The following is a 27,678-nucleotide window of genomic DNA, read 5'->3' on the forward strand; positions in this document are numbered from 1 at the left end:
GGCTTCTTAAGGAAAACTATCATTATCCTAAATATGTGAGGCTTGAGAGCCCTGTCACCAGCAATTACAAGACAGCGAGAGTGCCTCTGAGAGGATTCACTTTCATTTTCCTATCAGTAATGGCAATGTTTGCATAAATTCTTGTTGATGAAACTAAAGAGGGTAAATCTGATTCATTTTATTCTTAGAAATAGATTTGGATATGATTTGACATTTTCTTTCATTGTCAGTGGTGATAGTAGGTATGATACCAGCATTGGTTGGTTTCTGCAGTTACTCAAGATTTGTCCCACTTTTATTTTTTGATGCAAACATATGTGGGTGTTTAAACCTCTGTAATAGAAGATACAGTTAAAGTTCAGATATTAAGTTGATACCAAAGAAATGTTTGGGACTTTATTTCCTTTATTGGTACATTCTCTAGTTTGCCCTAAATATCAAAATTCTTAAGCAAAGGTTTCTTTCGAGGTTACTTGTATGACTAGCATTTGTTATTTTGCTTTGGTTCATATCCTGATGAATGTTGTTTCTAGGACTGTTCATTTCAGAGCTCTGCCTTAGGTGCTTTGTCCTAATTCTTGCAGTAAGTGCCATTAGGAACATTTCCCTTGTATTAGAAGTGCTTTTCCTGTTTTTGCAATTCCCAGGTATCAGTGTAGGAACAAATCATTTTCATATTTGAGAGCACAGATTATGGAGTGTTAGGAAAACAAATGTAAGCCAGGCTATTGTGGCATGTACCTTAATCCCAGCACTCAGGAGGCAGAGGCATGTGGATCTCTGTGAGTTGGAGGCCAGTCTGGTCTACAGAGTGAGTTCCAAGCAGCTAAAGCTGTTGTACAAGGAGATCCTGTCTTGAAAAAACGAAACAAAAAAAGTAATGCTAGCTAGAGTTTGTTTTTTTTGTTTCTTCTTCTTTTTCAATCTAAAGAGGTAATGTGAAATTGATTTGATATATGGGGAAAACAACCTTTGATTCATTGTAAATGTAATCCACATTTCTTGAAGAAACTGTCATTGGTGGCGCACGCCTTTAATCCCAGTACTCGGGAGGCAGAGGCAGGCGGATCTCTGTGAGTTCGAGGCCAGCCTGGTCTACAAGAGCTAGTTCCAGGACAGCCTCCAAAGCCACAGAGAAACCCTGTCTCAAAAAACAAAAACAAAAAACAAACAAACAAACAAAAAGTATCTTCTTGGGTTGGGCACTTTGGGCACATGGGGTACATTCATGAGCAAAATAAGGAAAGCCTACTCCCCTATTAGAGTTCTTTGTAAAAGAGAACAAATCAACAGGTGATGGGATGTTAGAGGACAGTAAGCGCCGTGGGTGAAAAGTTGGGCGGGGCACCTGAGGCGGAACTCCTGCAAGGGCTGTTATAATCCTAAGCAGTGTGACCCATGTGGTCTTTGTTTAGATGATTTGAACAAGGATTGAGGTTTGTAAGGAAATCTTGAAGGTGTCCAGGGGAAGAGTGTTCTAGGCAGAGCAAAAATAAAATAACATAGTGGATGCTAAGACTAGCCATACCTGGTATGGTCATTCAGTAGCCAAAGTGCTATTGTGAACCCAGCAGAGTGGAATGGGTTTTTATAAGAGCAGGAGAAAATCAGTTATGGTCTACAGGTCTTGTAAGACACCTTTGCACTGAAGAAGATTGGAGTGCTGCTGTGAGGTCTGAGTGGAAGTGGAGAGACTGCCTCAGAGTTTAGTCATAGTTATCAAAGAGAAACATGACAGTGTCCAGACTAGATTACAGCAGTGTTGCTTATGAGACTATGTTAAGAGCTAGTTCATCATACTGACTTTTTTACTTTTTATGGCGTATAAATGTAATACAGCATGGATTTGGGAAACAGACTACTGCCTGGAATATAAACTATTCATGACAATTTGCTTGACTCAGGTACCAATCAAGAAATATTAACAAAGTATTTGGCTCAGTTGTTTCTTCAATTCCACCTTCTGATGGGATTTAAGGGTACAGCACAGTGGCGTGGGAGTCGTTCTTTCCCCGAGCTACTGACAGACTTGGCGATCAGACTGCTATTTTAAGGATGAGAGGAAGGAAGGCAAACTGTCAGGCAATGACAGGGAAGAGGCAAGAGAAGAGAATGTGTGTGACTGGTTGTGGGGTGGAGAGACGCTGGTTCTCATACGTGAGGCGAGGTAGGAGTTGCAGGAGGGACAAAAGCTATTCTGCAGAGTCAAATGAGACAGGGCACATTGGGAGGCAGTTACTTTTCAGTCTTGGGGAGAAGATGTAAACTGGTCCTTTGGGTTGAGAGGGGTTTCTGAAAGAGCTCTCTAGGCTGCTGCTGATTTCTGGGCATGGTGTAGAGAAGGGAAGACTCCCTAGGGCTGCCTGACCTCTGCTGCTTCTACCCTTTTACCATTCTGCCACTAGACAAAAGAAAGACTTGAGCTCAGTCCATCTTTATGGACTTTAAGGTGTGTTCCAAATCGCCTGTGGTGATGGCTGTGTAGCCAACGATGCAGTCCATTGCATCACATAACACCCAAGGTGGCCCACTACTAGGTCCGTTGGGATGACTTTTGATCTTGAGCTTTGTCATATGACTTGAAAGTAATTCAAATAGTAGATGACCTTGGTGTTTGAAAAGTAACTTCTTTTGGGCTTTTTTTCTCTAGTGCTTACATCTCTTTAAATGAAAAAGGAATCAATTTTGGATGATCTGACAATAAGTAATATATATTCATCACAAGTATATAAACTAAGTAGGAGACATAAAACCCTTCGGTTTTATTCCCAAGAAATTCTCAAAATTGGGCTAAGAATGTAGCTCAGTGGTAGGCCACTTTGTCTAATGTGTACAAGCTTGTGGCTTGGAGCCCTAGCACTGGAGGAAACTTTGATAATTTAAACTTGTGTTACATTTTTGTCCTGCTATATGCTGTTAAGTATTATAATCTAAAAGACCTTTAAAAATACTTATAGTTTTCTGATCATTGAAAACTATAATGTATAAATGTCTGTATCAAAGAAAATAGTGTAATTGGTAAATAATTTTCTTTGGGGAAATAAAGTTCAAATAATGGAAATCTTGTTTTAAATAGACAGTAGTGGCTGTCAACATTACAAAGACTGAATTGCAGTATATACATTTAAAGTACTAATATAAGCATTTGATTTCAAATTCTGTTAGGCTTTAAATTATATTTAAAATAATTTAGTCTTACTGGAAATTTTAATACATCATGATTGATAAAATATGGGATTATTAGGATTTCTGCTATTTTGTTCACATACACTCTAGAATTTAGAAACTTTGAGCACTGGGTCATGGGGAGCATGTAAATAGTGAGTGGGGAAAGGAGGTTTCTAGGTGGAAGCTCTCCTGATTAAAGGAATTGCTGAGAAGAGTCCTCAGTAAAAGCTGGGAAACAGTGACTAGACAAATGAGAGCAGGGACGTGGGAAGCGGTACCCAGGCAGCCAAGGGCGGAGTGGACGACAGCACTGAGTACTTCTTGGTGAGGGGTCTGAGGGTCAGTAAGAAATGCACACACCCACCAGTTTGATTACACAGGAATTTCAACCCTCTTGGGAGCGAAAGGAATGGAGCAGAAGCCAAAAACCTTGGTGATTAGAATCTTCATCTAGGCACTTACATTCATTACAACCTGTGCTTCCTTGTCTTTTGGCTAAAGTCAAGTTGAAAACATATAATTTCTGGTATGTTCCTTTCCTTCCCCATTCCCATAACATGGGGATGAACAATATATGTACTTTTGTAACTGTTCTGAGAAGCTTCAATTTTAACATATCATTAGGAATCAAGATTATGAGATAATATGCAGGACCATGAGATTTGTAGACAAGACTCAGTATTTATGGCATTCTAATAAGTCAATTCTCAGATCTTAAAGTGTAATAGGACTTACTTTGTGATACAAAAATTTAAACTGCCTACAGGAGGAATGCCGAAAAATTAGCTTAGACTCTGAGCATTTAATTCTGTGTGCACCTCCATTTTGAACTGGGAGCCACGCTTTAGACAGTGATGCTGAGATTGACATCTGCAATTACAGCCTGAGCAGAGGGTGCTTCTCATCCCTCTTTTTCCCTGACTCTGGAAGACCAGAATAATGTGGGACTCTATCTGCAACCCTGTTGGGAGATTTTACACATAGCCTGGCATAAAGAAACAAAAAGGATTTCTATGGAAAAAAAATAGGGTTAGCAACTTCTGTTTTCTCCCACAGGCTGTTGTCTGCTGTGCTAAGAGTCTCAGAAGTTGAATCTCGAGCAATAAGAGCAGATCTCACTCATCTACTAAGCCCTCAAATGGGCAAAGATATTGTTTGGTTTCTAAAACGCTGGGCCAAGACGTATCTCCTGGTAGATGAAAAACTGTATGATCAGGTGAGAATGTAAAACCAGTAACTCTTTGAGTTTATGATATTGGCAAGTTTAGAGGTAAGAAGATTTTTGTTTGTTTCAGTTATGAAAATGAAACTTTTATCAGGGTTTGGTGGAGAGTCAGGTGGATCTCTGAGTTTGAGAACAGCCAGGCTACACAGAGAAACCCTGACTTGAAAAATTAAAAAAGAGCCGGGCATTGGTGGCGCACGCCTTTAATCCCAGCCCTTGAGAGGCAGAGGCTGGCAGATCTCTGTGAGTTCGAGGCCAGCCTGGTCAACAAAGCGAGTTCTAGGACAGCCTCTAAAACAATACAGAGAAACCCTGTCTTGAAAAAAACCAAAAAAAAAAAAAAACAAAAACAAAAAGAGAGAGAGAGAGAGAGAAAGGAGAGGGGGGTGGTGGTGGTGGTGGTGGTGCATGCCTTTAATCCCAGCACTCAGGAGGCAGAGGCAGGGGGATATCAGTGAGTTCGAGACCAGCCTGGTCTACAAAGCTACACAAAGAAGATATATTACCATTAGATTAATACATGTTTTTATATTGTCTGAGATATGTATGTCAGTATTTATTTTAAGTGTCAGTTTGTAAATAATTACTATGAAACTCAAACTGACAGAAAAATTAGTTGGGAAACATGATGATGAATTGGGATTATCTTTTGGATTTGAAAGATGATAAAGTCATGTGAAGTGAGCATCTCCTCAGGCTTTGATGGTTGTTTCATTGTTGATTTTATGTAGGTTGCTTTTTAGCTGATCTTTCTAACCTTAGAAAATGTATCTCTTCTCTTAAGATAAGTTTGCCATTGAGCACAGCCTTTGGAGCAGATACAGAGGGCTCCCAGTGGATTGTCGGCTACCTCTTACAGAAAGTCATCAGCAATCTGTCAGTCTGGAGTAGTGAGCAAGACCTTGCAAATGACACTGTACAACTTCTTGTCACGTTGGTTGAAAGAAGAGAAAGGTAAGGAGTGGGGAGGAGCACAGATTCAGAGTGATAGTCTTAAAACCTCATCACAGTGTTGTTACAGATGCAAATCCAGCTTCCCTGTGTAATGATGGAGAATTGCACTGCCTGTTGATATCAGAGAACCTGTTTTAAAAAACAGTTTCAGGAGCTGGAGAGATGGCTCAGAGATAAAGAGCACTGGCTTCTCTTCCAGAGGACCCTGATTTGATCCCAGCGCATAGTTGTGGTAGCTCACAACTATATGTGACTCTGGTTCCATAGATGTCCTTATCTGGCCTGTTTGGGTACCAAGCATACACAATGTTCAGACATACATGCAGGCAAAACATTCATAAACATAAAATAACAATCTTTTTAAAACCTACTTTTATGTACAAATGTTCCCATTTGATATTTTTCAGTCCCGTCCTGTCCTGTCCACTCCCCATCCCCCACCCCACACACACACACACAGACAGTGTTTCTTTGTGTTGCCCTAGCTGTCCTGGACCTGGCTGGCCTCAACTCGAATCAGCCTAGTTCCACCTTCCAAGTGCTGGGATTAAAGGCATGTGCCATCACCTCCTGGCTCAGTGAATCAATAAATGTTTAAACTGATGTAGCAGAGTTAAACTTTTGGTACTTTCTATAGGAAATTCTATTTCTCTTACTCCTTAGGAATATTATTGCTGTTAACTGCTGGCTTTGAGTGTTGCACATAAAGGATCTCACTTGATCATGTACCTGTTTTACCCAGAGAATTTGATTCCACCTCTTCCGAATAGAAAGGGCAGACTAAGGAATAAGCCCAGTTTACTGAAGGAGTGAATTTATTAGACTTACCTACAGGAGTGGGGGTTAGGGGTTAATTGAAGCTGCATCATTAGAAGGAACACTCTCCCAATGGCAATGGTGACTCTTGTAAAAACTTCTAGAGTCCCTTGCACAATTGGGGGCACCAGAACACTGAAGAGTCTGCTTAGCAAGCAGATAGAACCTAAGTGGTGGGCTTTCTTAATATTAGAAGTTCCTGAACTCCTTCCTTCACAAGGAAATGGCTATACTGCCATTATCACTTTACAGTCAGAACTGATGATGGAAAGAAATTAAGTAAAAAGTCTATGTTCTTGAGAAATTAAAGACCAATGTAGCTCCAGAGTCCATGTGAGCTTTTGATTACATTCTTGCCGGGCAATGGTGGCGCACCCTTTTAATCCCAGCACTCAGGAAGCAGAGGCAGGCAGATCTCTGTGAGTTCAAGACCAGCCTGGTCTACCGAGCGAGTTCCAGGACAGGCTCCAAAACAATACAGAGAAACCCTGTCTCAAAAAACAAAAAAAAATTACATTCTTAGCTGGGCAGTGGTGGTGCCTACCTTTAATCCCAACACTAGGAGGCAGAGGCAGGTGGAGCTCTGTGAGTTCAAGGCCAACCTGGTCTACAAAGTGAGTTCCAGGACAGCCAGAGATACACAGAGAAACTCTGTTTCAAAAAGCAAACAAACAAGAAGAAAACAAAAAACAAAAAAATCAGGGTTTGGAGAGATGGCTCAGCAATTAAGAGCTCCCAATTTCTCCCAGAGTACTCAGGTTTGGTTCCCAGCACCCACATTGGGTGGCTCACAGCTGTTTGTAACTCCAGCTCCAGAGAACCCAGTGTCATTTTCTAGCCATCCCAGGCACCTATACATATGCACATATGGACACACGTACCCACACACAAATAAAAGGCTTTTAGGAATTACATCCAGTCAGTACTCATGAGAATGAGGCAGAGAGATTGTGATAATGTGGTCAACCTGAGTAGCACAGCAAAGTCTTGCCTTAGCGGATTTTAAAATTAAATGCCCGCCCCCTTAATGTGTGAGTTGCCTGCATGAGTTCATGTGCCCTACATGTCTACAAATGCTTGGAGAGACTATCAGATCCCCAGAAACTAGAGCTACAAGTGGCTATGAGCCACCATGTAAGTGCTGGGGCTGAGCCCAGGTCCTTTGCAATAGTCACTCTTAACTATTGAGCCAGGTCTCCAGCCCTGTGCCATCTTTATTTTCTTAGTAGATACATATGTGTGAACAAAATATAGCTTATGTTTTATTATTTCTACCTGTAGGGCAAACTTAGTAATTCAGTGTGAAAACTGGTGGAACCTAGCCAAGCAGTTTGCAAGCCGAAGCCCACCTCTTAATTTCTTGTCGAGCCCAGTGCAGAGGACACTGATGAAGGCTCTGGTCTTAGGAGGTTTTGCACATATGGACACAGAAACCAAGCAGCAGTATTGGACGGAGGTAAAAGTCCCTTCTCTTTTGATTCTCCTGTCACCCTACAGATGTTAAAAGACAGTCTGGAGATGTAATCTGGAGCAATAACTGATTTCGTGTTCTTCCTCCTCACTGAGCATTTGAATGTTATTACTTGATTAATACTGTCTTAGGGCTTACCCAGCCATGCTTGTTCAACGCATTCAATATTACTAGTGTTTTCTTTGCTTCAGGTACATTGTTCCCAACCAGATGAGAGCATGAATCTTTATCAGAATGTGAAAAGCATGGTGGGTATCCCAGAGATAGAGTACTTGCTTTAACATGCCAAGTCCTTGGGTTAGTCAGCCTGTCCCCAAAACTGAAAGAAACTGTGACATGAAGAATCATAAGCATTCTTTGCCTTGAAAAGGGGATGCATATTATAGTGAGTTTGTTTTCTGACACCTCTCTTACCACAATGGCCTAAAGGACAGATTTTCACTGTCTTGCATGTGGGAGACTGCCCAAGTGTCCAAAGAAGGTGTTGATAGCATTCTTTCTGAGGTCTGTGGCTTCTGGTAGTTAGGGACAACCTTTGGCATTCCTTTTGGTGACAGATTCTCTGTTTACTCTGCGTCCCAATTTTCTCAGTCTATAAGACACCATAATAGAGTAGGGACACACTCCAGTATGACTGAATCCTAACTTACTACATCTCAGTTTGTTCAACATCAACCCATAGTGTGAGCGCCTTCTGTAATCTTGAATCAGGTGTGTATGCAGATACGTAGAAGTCTGGCTTCTGGTTCTTTCTACAATGTTCTCTCTTACTCTTTTTATTGCCCCCTTTGGCTTTTCAAGAGTCTTTGTAGTCCTGACTGTCCTGGAACTTACTCTGTAAATCAGGGTGCCAGTCTGGCCTCAAACTCTCCCAAGTGCTGGGATTAAAGGCATGTGTCGCCACATCTAGCCTATAATTAATGCTCTTAAAATCTGTGAAGGTAAGGTAGCTATGGTGAAACAGGCTGACAATTTTTTTTTAATTCTTCTCCTCTGGGTTCACAGAAATGGTTTGGTGGTTAAGAACACATACTACTCTTCCTAAGTATACACAGATCTACCACAGCCAAGTGTACACATGTAGCCAGAGACTGACCAGAGTCGTCTTCCTCAGTTGTTCTGAGGTAGTCTCTCACTGTATCTGAAGCTAATTGCTCCTCGACTATCTGACCAGCAAACTCCAGGACTCCTCTTGCCTCTGTTTCCCCAGCACTGGAGTTATAATAAGGCTTATACATGAGTGCTGGGGTATGAACTTAGGTCCTCATTCTTTATGTGGTGACTTGCTTACATTTCTGTTCTGTAGCTCTGAAAACACCATGACCAAGGCAACTTATGAAAGAGAGCATTTAGTTGGGGGCCTGCTTACAGTTTCAGAGGCTGAGTCGCTGACCATCATGGCAGGGAACATGATAGCAGGCCGGCAGGCATAGCACAGCACCGGACCAATAGTTTACAAGTTGAGACAACAACCATGAGGCAGAGAGAGGCAAACTAGGAATGGTGTAGGATGACACACCTCCTCCAGCAAGGCTGTGCCTTCTGATCCCTAGCAGTTACACCAACTAGGAGTCAAATATATGCAAGAGGATTACAACACCTAAAATCCCAGCACTTGTAAGAAAGAATATCCATGGGACAAATTAGTAAGCTCTGGTTTCGTCAAGATTCCTTGCCTCAATAAAGTGGATACTCAATGTCAACACACACATGCAATAACAACTAGAAAGAAATTATGAGAAAATAAAAGCACTTTAAAAAAACTACAATTTGTCAAAAAAATGGGATTAAAAGAACCCTATTCTGTGAGTTGGCTGTCATTTTTTTGTATATGGCACAAGGTGCTAAGATTCTCAAAATGGACAATGTCCCTCAAACCTAGGAGTCAGAGGTAGAAGTGCTGAGAAATTGGCTACAGCCTAGGCTACCTAGCAAGACCCATTTCAAAGACTCAGGGTAGGGAACTCAAATAGCTCAAATAGTCCTTGTTTTGTGTTCACCCCATCCAAAAAAATATTTTGGGAGCCAGATGAAGTAGGGCATGCCTTTAACCCCAGCACTTGGTAGGCAGAGGCAGGCGGATCTCTGTGAGTTCGAGGCCAGCCTGGTCTACAGAGTGAGTTCCCGGACAGCCAACCTGGACAGAGAAACCCTGTCTCCAGCATCCTTCACAAAAAAATGGGGGGGTGCGTGGGATGACAACAAATGTTCATCCAGTTTGCAGAGTATGAGTTAGGAAGGTCACGCTGTGGTTACCTCTTCAGGTTCTTCAGCCTCTTCAGCAGCGCTTCCTGAGGGTGATAAACCAAGAGAACTTCCAGCAGATGTGTCAGCAGGAGGATGTCAAGCAGGAGATCACTGCCACACTGGAGGCCTTGTGTGGCATTGCTGAGGCCACCCAGATAGACAATGTAGCCATTCTTTTTAATTTTTTAATGGACTTCCTTAACAATTGCATTGGGTTAATGGAAGTATATAAAAATACTCCAGAAACTGTCAATCTCATCATAGAAGTTTTTGTTGAAGTTGCACATAAACAGATATGCTATCTTGGAGAGGTAAGTACTTTCTAGTTTACAAGTCTCTGCGGCAGTGATATTCTATTCTCTGCTTCGCATTTAATGCATGTTTGTATTTCTCCAAAATAGGAAGTCATGTGGAGTGAATATAAGTTCTTACTCCAAAATTTTATTGTTAGAGAGGGGCTAATATATTAAATATAGCTGTGCCTTTACCTTAAGTATCCTTTTATTACTGGTCTTTGGTTATTTCATTGTTGTTTTCTTGGGGTTTTTGTTTTGTTTTTGAGATAGGGTCTCCCTATGTAGTCAAGGCTGGCCTCAAGCTCACAGAGCTGCATCCTCCTCTACCTCTCAGGTTCTCAGAATAAAGAAAAGCATACCACGTCCAGCTCTTTGTATTATTATCCATGATCTGTCTGTCTGTCTGTCTGTCTGTCTGTGGTCAAGGGTTGCTATCTTCCTGTATTTCCCTCCACCTTACTTTCTGAGACAGCTCTCTAAACCAAGCATGCCAGCAAGCCCTCTTAGAGGTCTTCTCCCTCTGGTACTAGAATCCCCAACATGCACCACTGGGGATCTGCACTCAAGTGGTCATGCTTGGTTTGCAAGTACTTTACTAATTCTCAACGCTTTGTTATTGTTAATATAGAGCTACTATTATAATTTAGAGTAGATTTAAACTTTAACTTATCTACTATATCTTACCAAGTAATGTCACACCTCATATTTTCTTACAGTCCAAAGCTATGCATTTATATGAAGCCTGCCTTACTCTGTTGCAAGTATACTCTAAGAATAATCTAGGGCGGCAGAGGATAGATGTTACAGCGGAAGAAGAGCAGTACCAAGACCTGCTTCTCATTATGGAGCTTCTCACTAACCTTCTCTCCAAGGAGTTCATAGACTTCAGCGACACAGGTAGTCTTTTGGAGTGCTGTTGTTACTGACTGTGTTAAAAGTACAGATTATTTTCTTGAAGTAAAGCTGCATGGGGACGTTCCATTTACGAAACAAATGGAAGAAAATTCCCTTCGCATGAAGACCTTTCTCTTGTCTACTTTTCAGTATGAATATGAACTTTTGTTTATTCAGTTTTTTTCTGTATAACAAATCAATTTTTTCTACAACTATCACACAGATGCTTTTTATCTAAAAGAAAAATAATTTCTGTCTCCTTTTCTCCCCAGTTATGCAGTTCTTAATAAATGCCAACTGCTGCTTTTCTCACAATGCCATGCAGCAGGTGCCATTGCTACTCTCACTGTTGAGGTGACAGCATAGAGTCATTGGGTCACTCACCCACATGCACAAAGCTAATAAGTTTGAATTCACATTCAGATCCTTGTATGTGTCTGTAGACCCTAGTCTTTTTAGAGCAGTGGTTCTCAACCTGTGGACCCCTGCAGCAGATATCCTGCATATCAAATAGTTATGATTTGTAGCAGTAGCAGGATTACAGTTATGCAGTAGCAATGAGATAATTTTTATGGGTGGGGGTCACCACATCATGAGGAACTGTATTAAGGGGTGAAATCACTGCTTTAGAGGGATATTTCATTGGCTCTTCCATGTCTGAGAAGTACTGGATTCCAGACCATATAACATGGTTCTCTAATAGCATAGTATGGGGAGAGGAAGCTGATCTGCTTTTCTGCTACCAGCCAGTATGGTAATAAAGACCTTTCAGAACATTGCCTGGCACTGTGCTTGGTAATCAGATAAAGGGGAAAAAACATAAACTGCACTTAAGACAAGAGCTTGGTCAGTTAGTAAAAGTCATTCGTTTGTGCGGTTTGTCTCCACTTTTTTTCCTCAGACGCTGCTGCTGAACATCCATCCTTGTTTGCTTTCCAAGTACAGGCGTGTTGTCAGAGTAGCAGGCAGGAAGGGGTGCAGCTGCTTCAGAAACCAGAGAGTTCATGCCAAATGCTGTAATTGCTTACTCTTGCCCTCAGTGCAAACTCTCCAAGTACTTGAATGTCTCTCCCCTCACTAGTTAGCTTTACCTTCCTGCCAACTTGACTTTTAAACTTGGTCCAAGTGGGTGGTTTCGTAAGCGAAACATCATTTCATAGCATTGCCTTAGGTGCAGGCATTTGTAGTCAGAGAAGCATCATTTCATAGCATTGCCTTAGGTGCAGGCATTTGTAGTCAGAGAAGCATCATTTCATAGCATTGCACTTTAGAGTGCAGAGGCACATTTGTAGTCAGAGAAGCATCATTTCATAGCATTGCCTTAGGTGCAGCCGTTTGTAGTCAGAGAAACATCATTTCATAGCATTGCCGTAGGTGCAGGCATTCGTAGTCAGAGAAACATCATTTCATAGCATTGCCTTAGGTGCAGGCATTTGTTGTCAGAGAAGCATCATTTCATAGCATTGCCTTAGGTGCAGGCGTTTGTAGTCAGAGAAGCATCATTTCATAGCATTGCCTTAGGTGCAGGCGTTTGTAGTCAGAGAAACATCATTTCATAGCATTGCCTTAGGTGCAGGCATTTGTAGTCAGAGAAGCATCATTTCATAGCATTGCCTTAGGTGCAGCCGTTTGTAGTCAGAGAAGCATCATTTCATAGCATTGCCTTAGGTGCAGCCGTTTGTAGTCAGAGAAACATCATTTCATAGCATTGCCTTAGGTGCAGGCATTCGTAGTCAGAGAAGCATCATTTCATAGCATTGCCGTAGGTGCAGGCATTTGTAGTCAGAGAAACATCATTTCATAGCATTGCCTTAGGTGCAGGCATTTGTAGTCAGAGAAGCATCATTTCATAGCATTGCCTTAGGTGCAGCCGTTTGTAGTCAGAGAAGCATCATTTCATAGCATTGCCTTAGGTGCAGCTGCATTCGTAGTCAGAGAAACATCATTTCATAGCATTGCCGTAGGTGCAGGCATTTGTAGTCAGAGAAACATCATTTCATAGCATTGCCTTAGGTGCAGGCATTTGTAGTCAGAGAAGCATCATTTCATAGCATTGCCTTAGGTGCAGGCGTTTGTAGTCAGAGAAGCATCATTTCATAGCATTGCCTTAGGTGCAGGCGTTTGTAGTCAGAGAAACATCATTTCATAGCATTGCCTTAGGTGCAGGCATTTGTAGTCAGAGAAGCATCATTTCATAGCATTGCCTTAGGTGCAGCCGTTTGTAGTCAGAGAAACATCATTTCATAGCATTGCCGTAGGTGCAGGCATTCGTAGTCAGAGAAACATCATTTCATAGCATTGCCTTAGGTGCAGGCATTTGTTGTCAGAGAAGCATCATTTCATAGCATTGCCTTAGGTGCAGGCGTTTGTAGTCAGAGAAGCATCATTTCATAGCATTGCCTTAGGTGCAGGCGTTTGTAGTCAGAGAAACATCATTTCATAGCATTGCCTTAGGTGCAGGCATTTGTAGTCAGAGAAGCATCATTTCATAGCATTGCCTTAGGTGCAGCCGTTTGTAGTCAGAGAAGCATCATTTCATAGCATTGCCTTAGGTGCAGCCGTTTGTAGTCAGAGAAACATCATTTCATAGCATTGCCTTAGGTGCAGGCATTCGTAGTCAGAGAAACATCATTTCATAGCATTGCCGTAGGTGCAGGCATTTGTAGTCAGAGAAACATCATTTCATAGCATTGCCTTAGGTGCAGGCATTTGTAGTCAGAGAAGCATCATTTCATAGCATTGCCTTAGGTGCAGGCATTTGTAGTCAGAGAAGCATCATTTCATAGCATTGCCTTAGGTGCAGGCATTTGTAGTCAGAGAAGCATCATTTCATAGCATTGCCTTAGGTGCAGGCGTTTGTAGTCAGAGAAACATCATTTCATAGCATTGCCTTAGGTGCAGGCGTTTGTAGTCAGAGAAACATCATTTCATAGCATTGCCGTAGGTGCAGGCATTCGTAGTCAGATAGTTCTTGACTTCTTGAAGGTTCTCTAAGCTATTGCCGTACCAGCCCACATTAGTCACCATGTCCAGTCCTTGAGATTGTTCTTGCTCTGTTGACTTTGTTCGTTCATTTTTCTTGTTCACTGTCTGCCCTATTAGTTTCACAGTTCAACAAACTTATCCAAGTTAGCTGGAGGTGCTGAAGTGAATTGCCAAGGCATTAATGTTAACTGATTTCTAGAATGTCTCTTGCCCTTAATTATCTACTGTTACTGTATTTGATATTCAGATTCCCTAACAAAGAATACAAAAGGATGGCGTGGGCTGGGCTTATCAGATTTCTCTCTTACCCATTAATAGATTTCTTGGGTCTTTGACCGTGACTATATTTGTGTTTTCATAAAGGAATATGAACTTTGGAGATTTAAGTTACGACTGTACAAGTATGCTTTTTATTTTGATAGATGAAGTGTTTAGAGGACATGAGCCAGGACAAGCAGCAGGCAGATCTGTGTCAGCAGCTGATGTCGTTTTATATGGAGTAAACCTAATTCTGCCCTTAATGTCACAAGATCTTTTGAAGGTAATTCAAATAATATGAACATGAGGAGTATTAACAGTTTTGTGTTTCTACTACAGTTTACTGTGCTTATCTCTCAGTACACATGCCCTAGTCCTGTGTGTACAGATAATTAGTGGCTCATTTCATCAGGAAGTACCACAGGAAAACAGTTCTGCTAGCAGTTTTAATTCTTAGAACTTGTTTTGTTTTTAACCTCCATTCTCAACCAAAGGAGCCAGCCATGGTGGGTATTCTCCAAGCCCTTCCATGTAGAAATAGGATGTTAGAAACCAAGGTTAATTTTTAAAATTTTTGCACATTATGACTGTATTGTGCTTTGGTTCTATCAATTGGTATTGAGGGTGGGTGGCCACTGAAGTACTCTAGGGGAGAGGTCTTTTGTAATGAGTCATCACAGAAGGATGTGGTCAAAAACAAGGGTACACCGGAGAAGAAGGAGGAGGGTGTGTATCTGTGAATGTGTCACATGCACATGTGCACTCCCATGTGTGATAAGGGGTGGGACTAAGGTGTCGGGACAGAGGAGCAGAAGTGTTAGTAGGGCCTCCTCCCTGAGGAATGTGTACCGGGGTTTGTAACAACTCTTAGGATGAGAGAGTTCATTGAGCTTTGTGCACTGGTTTTGCTTTTAGTGTTTGTCCATTCCATTAAGTCAGCCATCGTAAACATTTGGTGCACATTTTCTCTGTGGCTAAACTAGATTGTCTACTCTCCCCTCAGCTCTTCAGAGCTGTCCAAGTAGAAAGATAAAAAGGACTGACCATTCTACTTTCCACATAACTTTTAACAGTTTAGCATGTTTTCTAATATACTTAAATGGAAATTAACATGTTAACAAAGGCGTTTGTTCCCAGATCTTTAGTTTTTGTTTGACTGCCTTGTTTGTTCAGTCAAAATAGAATATCAGGACTTATCTGTGTCGCCTATTAGCTTTACAGGAGATAATTCTTTCTACAGTGTATTTTTTTGGTAACAGCTACTGAAAGATTCCCTTTACTGTAACTTATTTTACATTTCTTTAGGGCTGTGTTTTTATATATTGTATGCATCTTAAAGAAATCATTATACTACCTAAAACTTGTTAGTCATTTATTTCATTTTATTAGATAGTATTGAACATAAAAATATTTAATGTTTCTTTTTCAGTTTCCAACCCTTTGTAATCAATACTACAAATTGATCACATTTATTTGTGAGATTTTTCCTGAAAAAATACCCCAGCTTCCTGAGGATCTGTTTAAGAGTCTGATGTATTCCCTAGAACTAGGAATGACATCGTATCCTTTAAATGAACTTTGTTATTCAAGGAGGGGATACTTACTTAAGTTTTTAAATTATTGGTTTTCTTTTAAAGTTCAATTTTATTTCTCCAAAAACCTATCCCCTCCGTAGCTGCTTTAACACTCTCTCTCTCTCTCTCTCTCTCTCTCTCTCTCTCTCTCTCTCTCTCTCTCTCTCTCTCTCTCTCTCTCTCTCTCTCTCTCTCTTCTCTGTCTCTGTCTCTGTCTCTGTCTCTGTCTACCTCTGCCTTCCAAGTGCTGGGATCAAAGGTTTGCACCACCATGCCCAGCTCTAATTCTGTTTCATTTGTGAATCTGCATGATCTTTTCCTTTCGTGCATTTAGCACCTGACCCCTGTTCTTAAAGTCATTCCTTCATTAGGTCATGTGATGTATTGTAGCTGGTTCTCTAGTCTTAGCTTGCTGACATTATGATAACATTATAATGTCATCATTTGTAAGATCATCTGCAGAAACAATCTAGACGTCCACTGGACCTAGACTCAAAACTCTCAAAGGCCATCTAACTCAGTTAAGACATTACAATCTGGTCTACCCCCACCTTCTGTATTCATTTCTACAAAAAGTCATGTGCATAATGTAGCTGTCATGTTTCGATCTTTTATAAAGTCAGGTATATCTCAAATAGTTTGCTCTTTGACCATTGTGTCCAGAATGAGTTCAGAAGTATGCCAGCTCTGCCTCGAGGCCTTGACGCCATTAGCCGAACAATGTGCTAAAGCGCAAGAAACGGATTCACCACTTTTTCTAGCAACTCGGCACTTCCTTAAGGTAAGATGTTTGGTGGATAGGTTGGAGAATCATCTTCTTAGGCAAGTTCAGTGGTACTTGCCTGCCATGCCAACTAATGAGGCTAATGAATGAGTATTGCCTCAGTTACAGAGTGAGTTCAAAGCCAACTAAGCAGTTTAGCAAAACCTCATCTCAAAGTTAAAAGGGGAGCTTTTTACATATATTTGATGTATATGAATGTGATCTTCACACACATTACAGATGACTGTGAGCTACCATGTGGTTGCTGAGAATTGAACTCAGGACCTCTGGAAGGGCAACCAGTGCACTCTTAACCGCTGAGCCATTTTTTTCAGCCCCAAGAGGGTTTTTTTTGAGTGTGGGTATCTTGTCTAGATGAATGTCTTTGTTTTGTACTACATGAATGACTGGTGCTTGTGGAAAGTTGAAAAGGGCATCAGATCCCCTGGAACTAGATTTGCAGACAATTGTGAGCTACTGTGTGAATGCTGGACACCAAACCAAGGTCCTCTGGAAGGAGAGGCAGTGCTCTTAACCGCTGAGACATCTCGCCAGACCCATAGAATTCTTGATTCAATTGTGTATAGATTTGGGTTGGTTTGGTTTTGGCTTTTTCAGACAGGGTTTCTCTGTATAGCCTGGGCTGTCTTTGAACTTGCTCTGTAGACCAGGCTGGCCTCGAACTCGGAGATCCTCCTGCCTCTGCCTCTGCCTCTGCCTCCCGTGTGCTGGAGTTAAAGGTGTGCATCACCACAGCTTTGTTCACTGTTTTTTTTCCTGGAGACCAGGTCTTCTGTAGCATGTTCTCTTCTACTTCTGTTTTGTGTTCTTAAGCAATGTTGTATGTAAGGGGAATTTGCTACTCTTTTGGATTCCACAGAAGATAACATCTGCATGTTTTCCTTGGATTCAAAAACTGATTTAATAATTAATTGGTTGATATAATAAGTAGACTATAATTGCCATCCCTTTTTCAGGCAGGGAGGGACTAGGGTTTTACATAATTATCTTATATTTTATAGATATATCTTACTGTGTAATTTCAGCTGGTTTTTGATATGCTCGTCTTGCAAAAGCACAACACGGAGATGACTACTGCAGCGGGAGAAGCGTTCTACACATTGGTGTGTTTGCACCAGGTACTGGACACCCTCCCTCTCGCATGTGGGACAATGATGGACCCAGGACTAGGACTCAGAGACCCAGTTCAGTGTTTCTTAGTTCCATCATGGGCTCTAGGATTTATGTTGTATTTATCTGACAATTTGTTTATCAGATCAAAAGAATTTGTTTTCACTCCTCAGTTTTGAGCCATTCTTTGTCACAGTTTCCACTTAAAAGCATGACTTTAATTTGCCTGTGCTAGTAGCCTAGTTATATACAGTGAGTGATGACTTTCTTTGAGGAATTAAGATTTTATAAAAATGGAATAGTGCCTCAGAGTGGGAGCTGGTGTTTGTCTTCACAGAGTGAAGGATGGAGTATTACTTTGTTTAGTGTTTTAAAAACCATGTGTTACTTATTTTGTTGAACCTTTAAGATCTTAAACCATTATTCCCATGGGATTAATGTAACAGAAGCTCACCTATCTCCTAGTTCTGACAAAATGCCTATCCAGTATACAAAGGAATGGGTTGGGGGTAATTTTCCATTACCTTATACCTTTTAGTATGACCAAGTGATTGGAGAAGCTTCGCCTTCCTAAAACCAGAGGTGTTCTCAGATCCTAGCATGTAAAGCCTCTCTTGTAGATATTATATGCCATGTATACCCCAAGCTAAAAGTGCTCTCGCCATTCCTTTCTTGTGCTTTGCTCCTGTGGCAACTTCCTACAAGTATTTCCTTTCAGGTGTGGGATCCTTTCTGCTGTGTTGGTTACTAAGACAATGGGCTTCTTTCCCTGTGTGTATAACCAGTGCATTCTGATTCCCTTGTCTGGCGTCTTTTAGACTATGGACATTTTAGAGAAGCTCAAGAAGGGCCAGGAGAATGGTTCAGAGGGCGCTTTAGGTACTTGCCGCAAAGCCTGACAACCTGAATTCAGTCCTTGAGTCCTGTGTATGTGGTGGAAGGAGAGGACCGACTCTACAAGTTGTTTACAGACAGACAGACACACATAAATAAATGTAAACCATTTATTAGAAATAAGATAAGCATGATGAAAGGAGACGACCGGTTCTTGCAAATTGTTCTCTTCAGTACATACATGTAAATGAGTGTAAAAAATATTTTTTTGCCCCCCAGAAAGACGGAAAGCAAAGAGTGGGCACTTTGGAATAGCTAGTGTGGCTCCTGGGGCCTGACCCCAGAAGCACTGCTGTTTCTTGACAGTGGGAAGATGATTATACTGGCCTCCCATCCTTCGGAGAGGACAGCTAAAGGAGCCGCCCTGGCTCAGGCTCAGTGCCGTAGACAATAGGGGTGGTTATTTGGGAAGCTGAACCCTACTTCTCTTTGCTCTATATAATATCTGATTTCATCATTTTGATGTTGTGATATCCCAGGTAGCTCATGAAAATTAATGACAGACCATCTTTCCCCACAGCACGTCTTTGGACAAGATGACTTCCAGCCTCTGCCCATTCCCCTGTATACTAATGTTATGAGAGAGGATACCAAATATAGAAAATACCACCACTACATTATTCCTGCCCTTTATCCAGAGCCTCTAGCTACAGTGCTGGCTTGGGACTTTGCAAGTATTCTTTCTCCACTTTGAGAGACCTCTTACATCTCCACACACGTGCTGCTTTGCCTCTACTGTCCTCAGAACTGAGTGGCCAAGGTGTTTGCATGAGCCACTAGAGAACTATTCACCTTCACATTATAGACATAGGGGTTATGTACGTACAAAATGCAGACTAACCAGCGGTGCCATAAAGGTGGTACCATCTGGGTCTGGAGCCAGATTGCTTGTGCTGTTGCTTCATAGCAGTGTAATTTGGAGTGTTACTTCATCTGGCAGAACTTCATCTGAAAATGTGAACATTAGTAGTGTCAATCTCACAGCAGCATACATTTTAAATGAATTAACCTACAGATGAGGTGAGAACAAGAAACACCAAACTGTTGGGAAGAGTTGTCTGCCCAGCCCCAGCCCCGTAGTCCCTGCTGGGATCCCAAAGAAAGCACTCTTACGGCTGTCTTGTTTCTCCTGCAGGCTGAGTATTCTGAACTGGTTGAGACATTACTGTCAAGTCAGCAAGACCCAATTATTTATCAGAGATTAGCAGATGCCTTCAACAAGCTCACTGCAAGTAGCACTCCTCCTACCCTGGACCGGAAACAGAAGATGGCCTTCCTAAAGAGTTTAGAAGAATTTATGGCAAATGTTGGTGGTCTCCTTTGTGTAAAATAAACAACAGAGCTATATTCTTAACTTAGATCCTTTCTGCAAAGTGCACTGAATTGCTGAAAGTTGACTTGAGTCTTGGCCTATTCCTCAGTTCAATTGACCATTTGGATATTGAAGAGCCTGAGACTTTGATGTGGAATTTGGTGAAACAGAAGAGGTCAACTTAAAATCAGCTTCTGTTATTAGGTGTTAGCCATGATCTGTCATATCTGTCTTCTAGATTCTGAATGGTGATTTAAAATTTCAAAATGCAATTCCATATATGTGCAAACAGATATGGGCACCATGAAATTCATATTCAGTGCCTTTTGCCCTTTTATCAAAGCATAGGTGACTAGCCAAAGGTGGTATGTTCTTGGCATTATTTTTCAAAATATCCATAGATTCCCTTCATCACTTGGGGAGCTGGTTGTAAGAGTGGATTCTTGATCCCTACGGTATATCACCGAATACCTGGTTGTTGAGCTCTGGAGTCTCCATTTTAAGAAGTGTCACCCCCCTCCCCCTTTCTTATCCTAAATGTTTTTGAATCAGTGCAAGAGATGGTGAAAACTCTAAGAGATTTTGTGCTTTCCAACCCTTCCTCCTCCCTTCAGTGATTATAATTATGAAGGAAGAAAAATCATCACCAAGTGTCTGTTAGTTTCCTAGTCGTCTTCCCCCCCCCTTCATCCTCAGCATTGCAGGTTCTGTGTAAGTATGGCAGGTTTCTAATCAGACTGTGATGCCTGAACTTGAAGAAAATACGTGTATATTTTTGTTCCGTAAAGTTAACTTTAGGAACTGTAGCCATTTCATTGCCTTAATTTTAAGAGGAAAAGATAAACCAGATTTGTTTAGAGAGACATTGGTCTTGACACATAAGAGTTGGCTTAGGGTATTAGCTGCTATGACCCTCCTGCCCCTTTGATTATGTATTTATGTGAGTTTCCCAGTGAAACGAGAGGAGCGTCCCAGTGTGGTTACCTCTCAGTGTATTTCTGTTCAGCCACACAGCCCGTATCTACTCTGAATGGCTTGCTTAAGCAATAACTTTTTAATGGATGTGAATTACCAGTTCACACAGACTATTGCACATTGGGGCATTAGGGGCAATAATTATGCTAAAGTGGGTGTTACCCTCATGTCACAGGGGCCACACTAATTCAGTTTCAGAGACTAAAAATTTAACTTTAGCCAGGCATGGTGGTGAATGCCAGGCTAGTCTGGGTTACAACGTATGGTCTGTCCTTTAAAAAAGGAAAGCGAGGTAGGAAAGAAAAATTCACTTTAGATCCTCTGGTTTTTCTAATCAGGATTTTTATATTGCTACTGTGCTCCACTTAATTTTGTGTGCCAGTTTTAATTATGAAAATGAAAGCTCATTTATAAACAGCAGTCCTCTGAAACATCTACTGCAGGACCAGTCACACACTGCAGTGGAAACAAGAGGCCTCTGACCCAGGTGCATGTGAGGCTGTCGTGGAGGGGCGGGCTCCTCTGCTGCTCTTGACACCTCTGCTAACCACACAGCAGGTACTGCCCTACCTGACCTGCACAGTGTGCATCTTAACATGTGATGCTCTCAAGACTGTACAGCTACAACAGAGCATGCGTCCGTACCTGTGATGGGGTGTGAGTGGATGCAAAGCTGAGGGCCATAACTTTTTGAGAACCCTTCTAAATTGATCACCATTCAGTAACGGTAAGAATGGAGAAAAAAGAAATCTCTAAATACTACAAAGAAGAAAAACAATATTATTCTCTAACTACATGTTTTGTATTTTAAATGCTTGGAGTGTTTTTAGATTTTTTTTTCTCCTGAAGTGATCTGCAGCAGTAATCACTCTGTTTTGTCTTGTTCCTGACGTCTGTGTTTCCTCAGTGGGTGTGATTTGTGTGTGCTGTGTGTGTGTGATAGGTATGGGCCTTTTGACAAAAGTCCCTAAGATACAACTGAATAGAGAGTCAAGTAGAGATGGTAGGAAAGGTTGGTTTGGTAAGTAAAAAGTCATCTGTGTGTAACTCCTGTATGGACAGAACTATATTAAATTGCTCAGATCCTACTATGATACTCAATTCTGTTACACCACTTTTAATTGAAGGAAGATTTGTTTTACATTGGACCAAACAATGCTTACATGGTCACCAGAGTGCTGGTGAGTGGCCGACTGAGGGTGAAAAGACACCACCATATTTCACATAATGGGAATGCCACTTAGTTGTACCAACTAGACTTTTCAGGATGTGCGTACATGTGTTTGCTTTATTGAGTATTTGTTTAGTTTGGTCTTTTATTTTGCCCTGTTTTGTTTTTACAAGTGCTTCATGAACTTCTGAGCTTCATTACTGTTCCACTTTCCTCTTGATGTTCTTGGCTTAATGGTGTTGAGGCCATGGACTTCATGTTCAAAACTAGTTTTTCCGATTGAAATTGACTATTAAGTTGTTGAAAAATAACAAGAAGTCATTTGTGGCCTTTTTTAAATACATGTTAAATGGACACTGTCAAGTATCTGGTGTTAAATTTCATTTGTTCATAGAGTATCTTGTAACCTCTGTTTTTCCATATTTTTGTTCGTGTTGGCGCGTTTTATGCTTCTTGATATTTCTTTCCCAGGGTGCAATCACTAAGTAATCACAGAGTCGCCAGGGAGGTTGTATGCTAACAGTGGTGCTAATGTAACAGCTCCTAAACTCTGCTCCTGTTGGGTTGATACATTTGACAGTGTCCTAACATAGTAGTTGAGTCTTACTCTGGTGGAAAACTGTGTTATGTAAACACGACTATCGTTTTTGTCTGATAAGATTGACATTTTGTGTAAACTTTGTAAGCTTTTCCCAAAACTTAAACACTTTAAATTTATTGTATGGAAAAATATCTAATGGTAATCAAATACTGTCACAATTTTCACTTAAATCCAAACATCTATTATCTTCCCCACCCAACATCACTCAACACTCTTCCTGCAGTCAAGGCTGTGTAGTCATCAGCTGTCTCTCATCTCTGTTAATATTTGTATGAACCCCTCAAGTACTGAAGGGACACTAGATGTCAGTTTTCAGTATTTCAAGTTGGGGTCTCCTAGGGGATGAGTAGTGTTGATTGAACCCTGAAAATATTCTTCTTTATTATGTATGTATATATATCTTATTTGCCATCTCTTTGTTAGAGATGATTGTCATTGGCCTAAGTTAGCTGTGTCCTGCAAGTGATTGTCACTATTGGTTCCTCAGTAAACACTTAGCATTTCAAGTCTGAAGGAATTGCAGTGTTGGTCAGATGTCTCTTGTTTCCTCCGAGATTAAGGAACTCATTTGGATATGACGTTTTTAACATTATAAATTTTCTATAAAACTTCCCACAGAATAACATGATTTGGGGATGTAATAGTATTTCTTTAATTATTTGAAAATGTATGTAAATGGATGTTTTTTTTTAACTTTTTCTGAAAACACTGCATTTCTTTAAAATTTGACTTTTCTAGAATTAGAAAGAAAAATGCCCAAATTAGACATCTTACTGAATTCAAGTTAGTTTAAAGGGCCATGGCTCAAGTTTAACTTCATTTTTCCTTAGGCATAACAATTATGAAGTGCTCCCGGTTGATTATAAGGGGAAACCATGACTTATATAGCCAAAGACTACATTTGGTTCAGGTCAAAATAGAAGATTATTGATGGACATTTATTTTGCTAGTTTTGAAGATGGTAAACTGTTTCTGTCCTATAGATGTGTACAAGGAAGTCTCTGTAAAGACTGAGATGTTCATCTGTGGTGGTGGTTCCCTCCTATAGAGTGGGAGATGTGTGACTGGCACTAGGCAGCTCCCTGTACCCACTGTGGCCTGCTCTTCACCTGTTCCGTCCCAGTTGTGGGAAGGTTTGGATTTCTTGTCCTGTCTGCATTTTTAGACCTCTTAGCTTTTAGGAGCTGTCAGGTATGTTCTGGCGGTTAATTTTCCTAGCCTGAAGTAATTTACCATGTCTGCACTATGTACCTACTGGGGGTGGGGGTGGGGAATCTGACCTCAAGTGTGCTCTAAGCCCAGGTTTCCTGGTGTGGTGTCTTTTTCCACGAAATTATGACAAATTGCAAATGCTGGTATTGTGATCTTATTCTCTGTACAAAAAGGTTCTATGCAGTGAGCTGTGTTTAATGGTCACAGAATGTCAGCACTGCTACCATTCAGCACGTGTAACATTTTTAAATTTATAAATATTAAAATTTTAAACTTACACTAAGACTTTTTAGTTTTTTTTTTTAAAGAGACCCAGGGATGAGTATACTGTCTAAATATTTACCTCTATTGATAAAACTAATGAAGGCATTTAACTTTTCAAAAGATACTGCAGTATGATTTTAGGAAATAAACCAAGGCTGTGTGTTAAGCCAATTATAACCTGGATATCAAATTGATAAAACTTTATCTGTATTTTTTAAATCCTTCAATGGGCGTTAAAATATGTTTTCACTAAATATTTTTATTACATTTTGGTTTGACCACGTGTGATTTGTTCATGGGTATTGTATTAGTTTTCTTTGATTCCATGACTGCGGCCTTTTTTATAAAAAAAAAAATTTAGCTGGGGGTTTGCTTACAGTTTCAGAGGTTTAGTCCATTATCATCATGGCAGGAAGCCTGGCAACACGTGGTTCTGGAGAAGTAACAGTTCTATATCTACAGGCAGCAGGAAGAGAGTAAGACTGGGCCAGGCTTGAACTTTTGAAACCTCAAAAGCCAACCATAGTAACAGGCTTCCTCCAACTAGCCACACCTCCGAATTCTTTCAAATAACACCGCTCTCTGGTGGCCAAGCTATCTTAATCATTCAGTCTTAACCTACCACATTGCACTCCTGGCCCCTATAGGCTTGTGTTAGCAATATCGTAAAGGAAGAATGCAGTTAGTCCAACTTCAAAAGTTCCCAGTCTAGCCGGGCAGTAGTGGCACACACCTTTAATCCCAGCACTTAGGAGGCAAAGGCATTGTATCTTTGTGAGTTCAAGACCAGCCTGGTCTACAAAAGCTACTTCCAGGACAGGCAACAAAGCTACACAGAGAAACCCTGTCTCAAAAAAAAAAAAAAGCAGATCACACACTTCCAGCATGCTGTGGTGCAGAATATACATTACCGTTCCAAAAGGAAACATACAATGGCACAGAATATACATTACCATTCCAAAGGGATGAAAGGGAACACAGTGAGGAAATACTGGACCAAAGCAAGACAGAAAACATGTAGGACAAGCTCTAAAGTGAATGTCCATGTCTGATGTCAAAGCACTATTCAGAGCTCCAGCTCCTTTCAGCTTTGTTGGCTGAATTGCACTTCTCACTTGGACTGGTTTTGCTAACCCTATTAGCAGCTTTCCTTGACTAGTATTCCACACATCTGACATCTCCAACATCTTGGGGTCTCCAATGAAATGCAGGCTTCACCTTCACAGTTCACACAGTGATCCCTCTGGGCCTCCATGTAAGGATACCCCGACACATTCGTGGCCTCGGGAGCTATAGTTAGCCATGGAGGGAGATTCCAGAATCCCTTTCTGGTAGTTTTGACCTTAAAGGCAGAACCACAAGTGTTGTACCAGGTATTACTGCTTGCTGGGGCAGGAACTTGGTCCCCTAGTTCCTTCATGCTTAAGCTTTCCTTTATTTCCTTGCACACCTGGGAAGCTTAACTGGGTGGAGTATTGCCCTCCGGTCACCACTCCCCTTAATCCATTTAGCTTGGGGCTTTTTCTTTTTAATCTCCATGAATTTAGCTCCACACATTTCTTGGTGCTCCTTTTCTCTAAAACTGTACCTTTTGTGTTTTTCCTTGCTCAGGTGTGGGAACAACAGACCTTGGCTGGAGGCCCACTTTCCCATCAGCCTGGGAGCAGGCAGCTGTAAGACAGTGTTTATTAAAAACATGTTTACTAAAAACAATACGGTGCCCAGAGCAATAAGTTCCTGATAAGGGCTCACCCACTGGAACGCCCTGACCTCAACCTTTTCCAAAGACTAACCGACTCTTTCTGACACACCCACCGCCGCCTCTGCTGTCAGGGTATAACCAGCCAGGGTAGGAATAAAGGAGAGCCTTCTTGAGGAGCCTTCTGGAAGCCACCGACTGGTCTCTGTGTCATCAATCTCGACACCCTCTGCACATTCTCGGACACAGGCTGCTTAGCGAGTGCGGCACTCAGCTTGCTCCTTTCCATTGTAGATCTGCATAAGAGTGACCACTAATAACTACACACCAGTGTCAATTCTAGGATGTCTTCTATCTCTGCCAATGCCAATAATTCAAAACTTCAGTTTAGCCTTAGGCAGATTTTTTGACAGGGGCAGAAAGCAGCCACATTCTTCACCAAAATATCGAAAGAACAGTCTTTAGGCCACTTACTAACTAATGTTCTTGAGACCTCTTGAGCCAGGCCATCATAATCTACATTGCTCTGTCTGCCATGCTTCTTCAGTTTGGCCCGTTAAATGCCAGGTGTTCTATTGCTGTGAAGAGATACCATGACCACAGCCTTTCTTATAAAAGAAAGCATTTAATTGGTGCTGGCTTACAGTTTCAGAGGTTTAGTCCATTATTATGATGGCACACCTACAGGCATGATGCTGGAGAAGTAGCTGAGAGTTCTACATCCAAATCCACAGGCAGCAGGAAGAGTACCACTAGGCCTGGCTTAGAATTGAAACCTCAAAGCCCACCACAGTAACATACTTCAAAAAGCCACATCTCCTAATCCTTTCAAATAACATGGTTTCATGGTGGTCAAGTGTTCACACCTATGAGTCTCTGGGGTTCATTATCATTCAAACCATCACAGGCACTTAGGGATACAAAAACTGAAATGTGCTTGTTGGCTATGAGACAATGGGTAGACACTACACTGGGTATGTTATACATAGCTAAAATAATTTATTTTTAAGTGGGTGGGTCTGTGTGGAGAGTTTGTATGGATAAGTACAGGTGCCTTCACCACCAGAAGAAGAAATTGGATTCCCCTAGAGCTCAGGTTGCAGGTGTTTGTGAGCTGATGATGTGAGAGTCGTGTGTGTGTTTAACCAATGCCATCCAGCCCCATCTTCACCCCAGATAATTTCACAAGGAAACATCTATACAACCAGAAGCAAGATTTGCATTACCTTATGGGAATATGCAGATCTTTGGGACATCCAGTATTCAGAGGAAAATCAATTTTACTATTAATCTATAGTATTCTCGCAGCCCATGACTTGAAAAATAATTTTAGGGTGATTGATTAAATCATTAAGTAGGGGCAAAATTATAGTAAAGAATTGAGTTGAACTCCTCTCTGTCCTTTCAAGGGTGTGGGGAATTGGGGGACTGCCAGGGTTTTTCTGCACACTGTCATCCTTTGTCCTGTTTTAAATACTGTATACAGACAGTAGGGGGCAAATTTCCTGTGTGTGTGTGTGTACACGTGTACACGTGCAGGTGTGTACTCCTGAGAATGTGAGCACACCTGGTAAGAGGAGGACATTGGGTAGCCTGCTTTATTACTTTGTCTTAGTCAACTGGGACGGGGTCTCTCACTGATCCTGAATCTAGGCTGGCAACCAGCCAGCCTAGGTGATCCTTTTATCATCCCTCCCGCAAATGGTGCCAAGGTTAAAGATAAGCACAGCTTTCTGTGTGGGTGCTGGGGTTGGAATTTAGGTCCTCC

The 27,678-nt window shown here is 41.3% G+C and overlaps 1 protein-coding gene across 2 annotated transcripts in view; it reads left to right on the forward strand.

Annotated features, from left to right (window-relative positions):
* The window catches only part of Xpo4 (exportin 4), an 83,128-nt gene extending 58,904 nt beyond the window's left edge, over positions 1-24,224 (forward strand). For both annotated transcript variants that reach the window (XM_040740594.1, XM_040740595.1), the window contains exons 14-23: positions 4,225-4,384; positions 5,178-5,347; positions 7,445-7,619; positions 9,899-10,192; positions 10,894-11,074; positions 14,479-14,597; positions 15,744-15,874; positions 16,552-16,669; positions 17,698-17,790; positions 19,812-24,224. In XM_040740594.1, coding sequence (XP_040596528.1) covers positions 4,225-4,384; positions 5,178-5,347; positions 7,445-7,619; positions 9,899-10,192; positions 10,894-11,074; positions 14,479-14,597; positions 15,744-15,874; positions 16,552-16,669; positions 17,698-17,790; positions 19,812-20,009 — 1,639 coding nt within the window. In that variant the 3' untranslated portion in view covers positions 20,010-24,224. The remainder of the gene's footprint in view (positions 1-4,224; positions 4,385-5,177; positions 5,348-7,444; positions 7,620-9,898; positions 10,193-10,893; positions 11,075-14,478; positions 14,598-15,743; positions 15,875-16,551; positions 16,670-17,697; positions 17,791-19,811) is intronic.
* The last annotated feature ends 3,454 nt before the right edge of the window (positions 24,225-27,678 follow it).

Source organism: Mesocricetus auratus, unplaced genomic scaffold (genome assembly GCF_017639785.1).
Source record: "Mesocricetus auratus isolate SY011 unplaced genomic scaffold, BCM_Maur_2.0 Super-Scaffold_100707, whole genome shotgun sequence".
Lineage (NCBI taxonomy): Eukaryota > Metazoa > Chordata > Mammalia > Rodentia > Cricetidae > Mesocricetus > Mesocricetus auratus.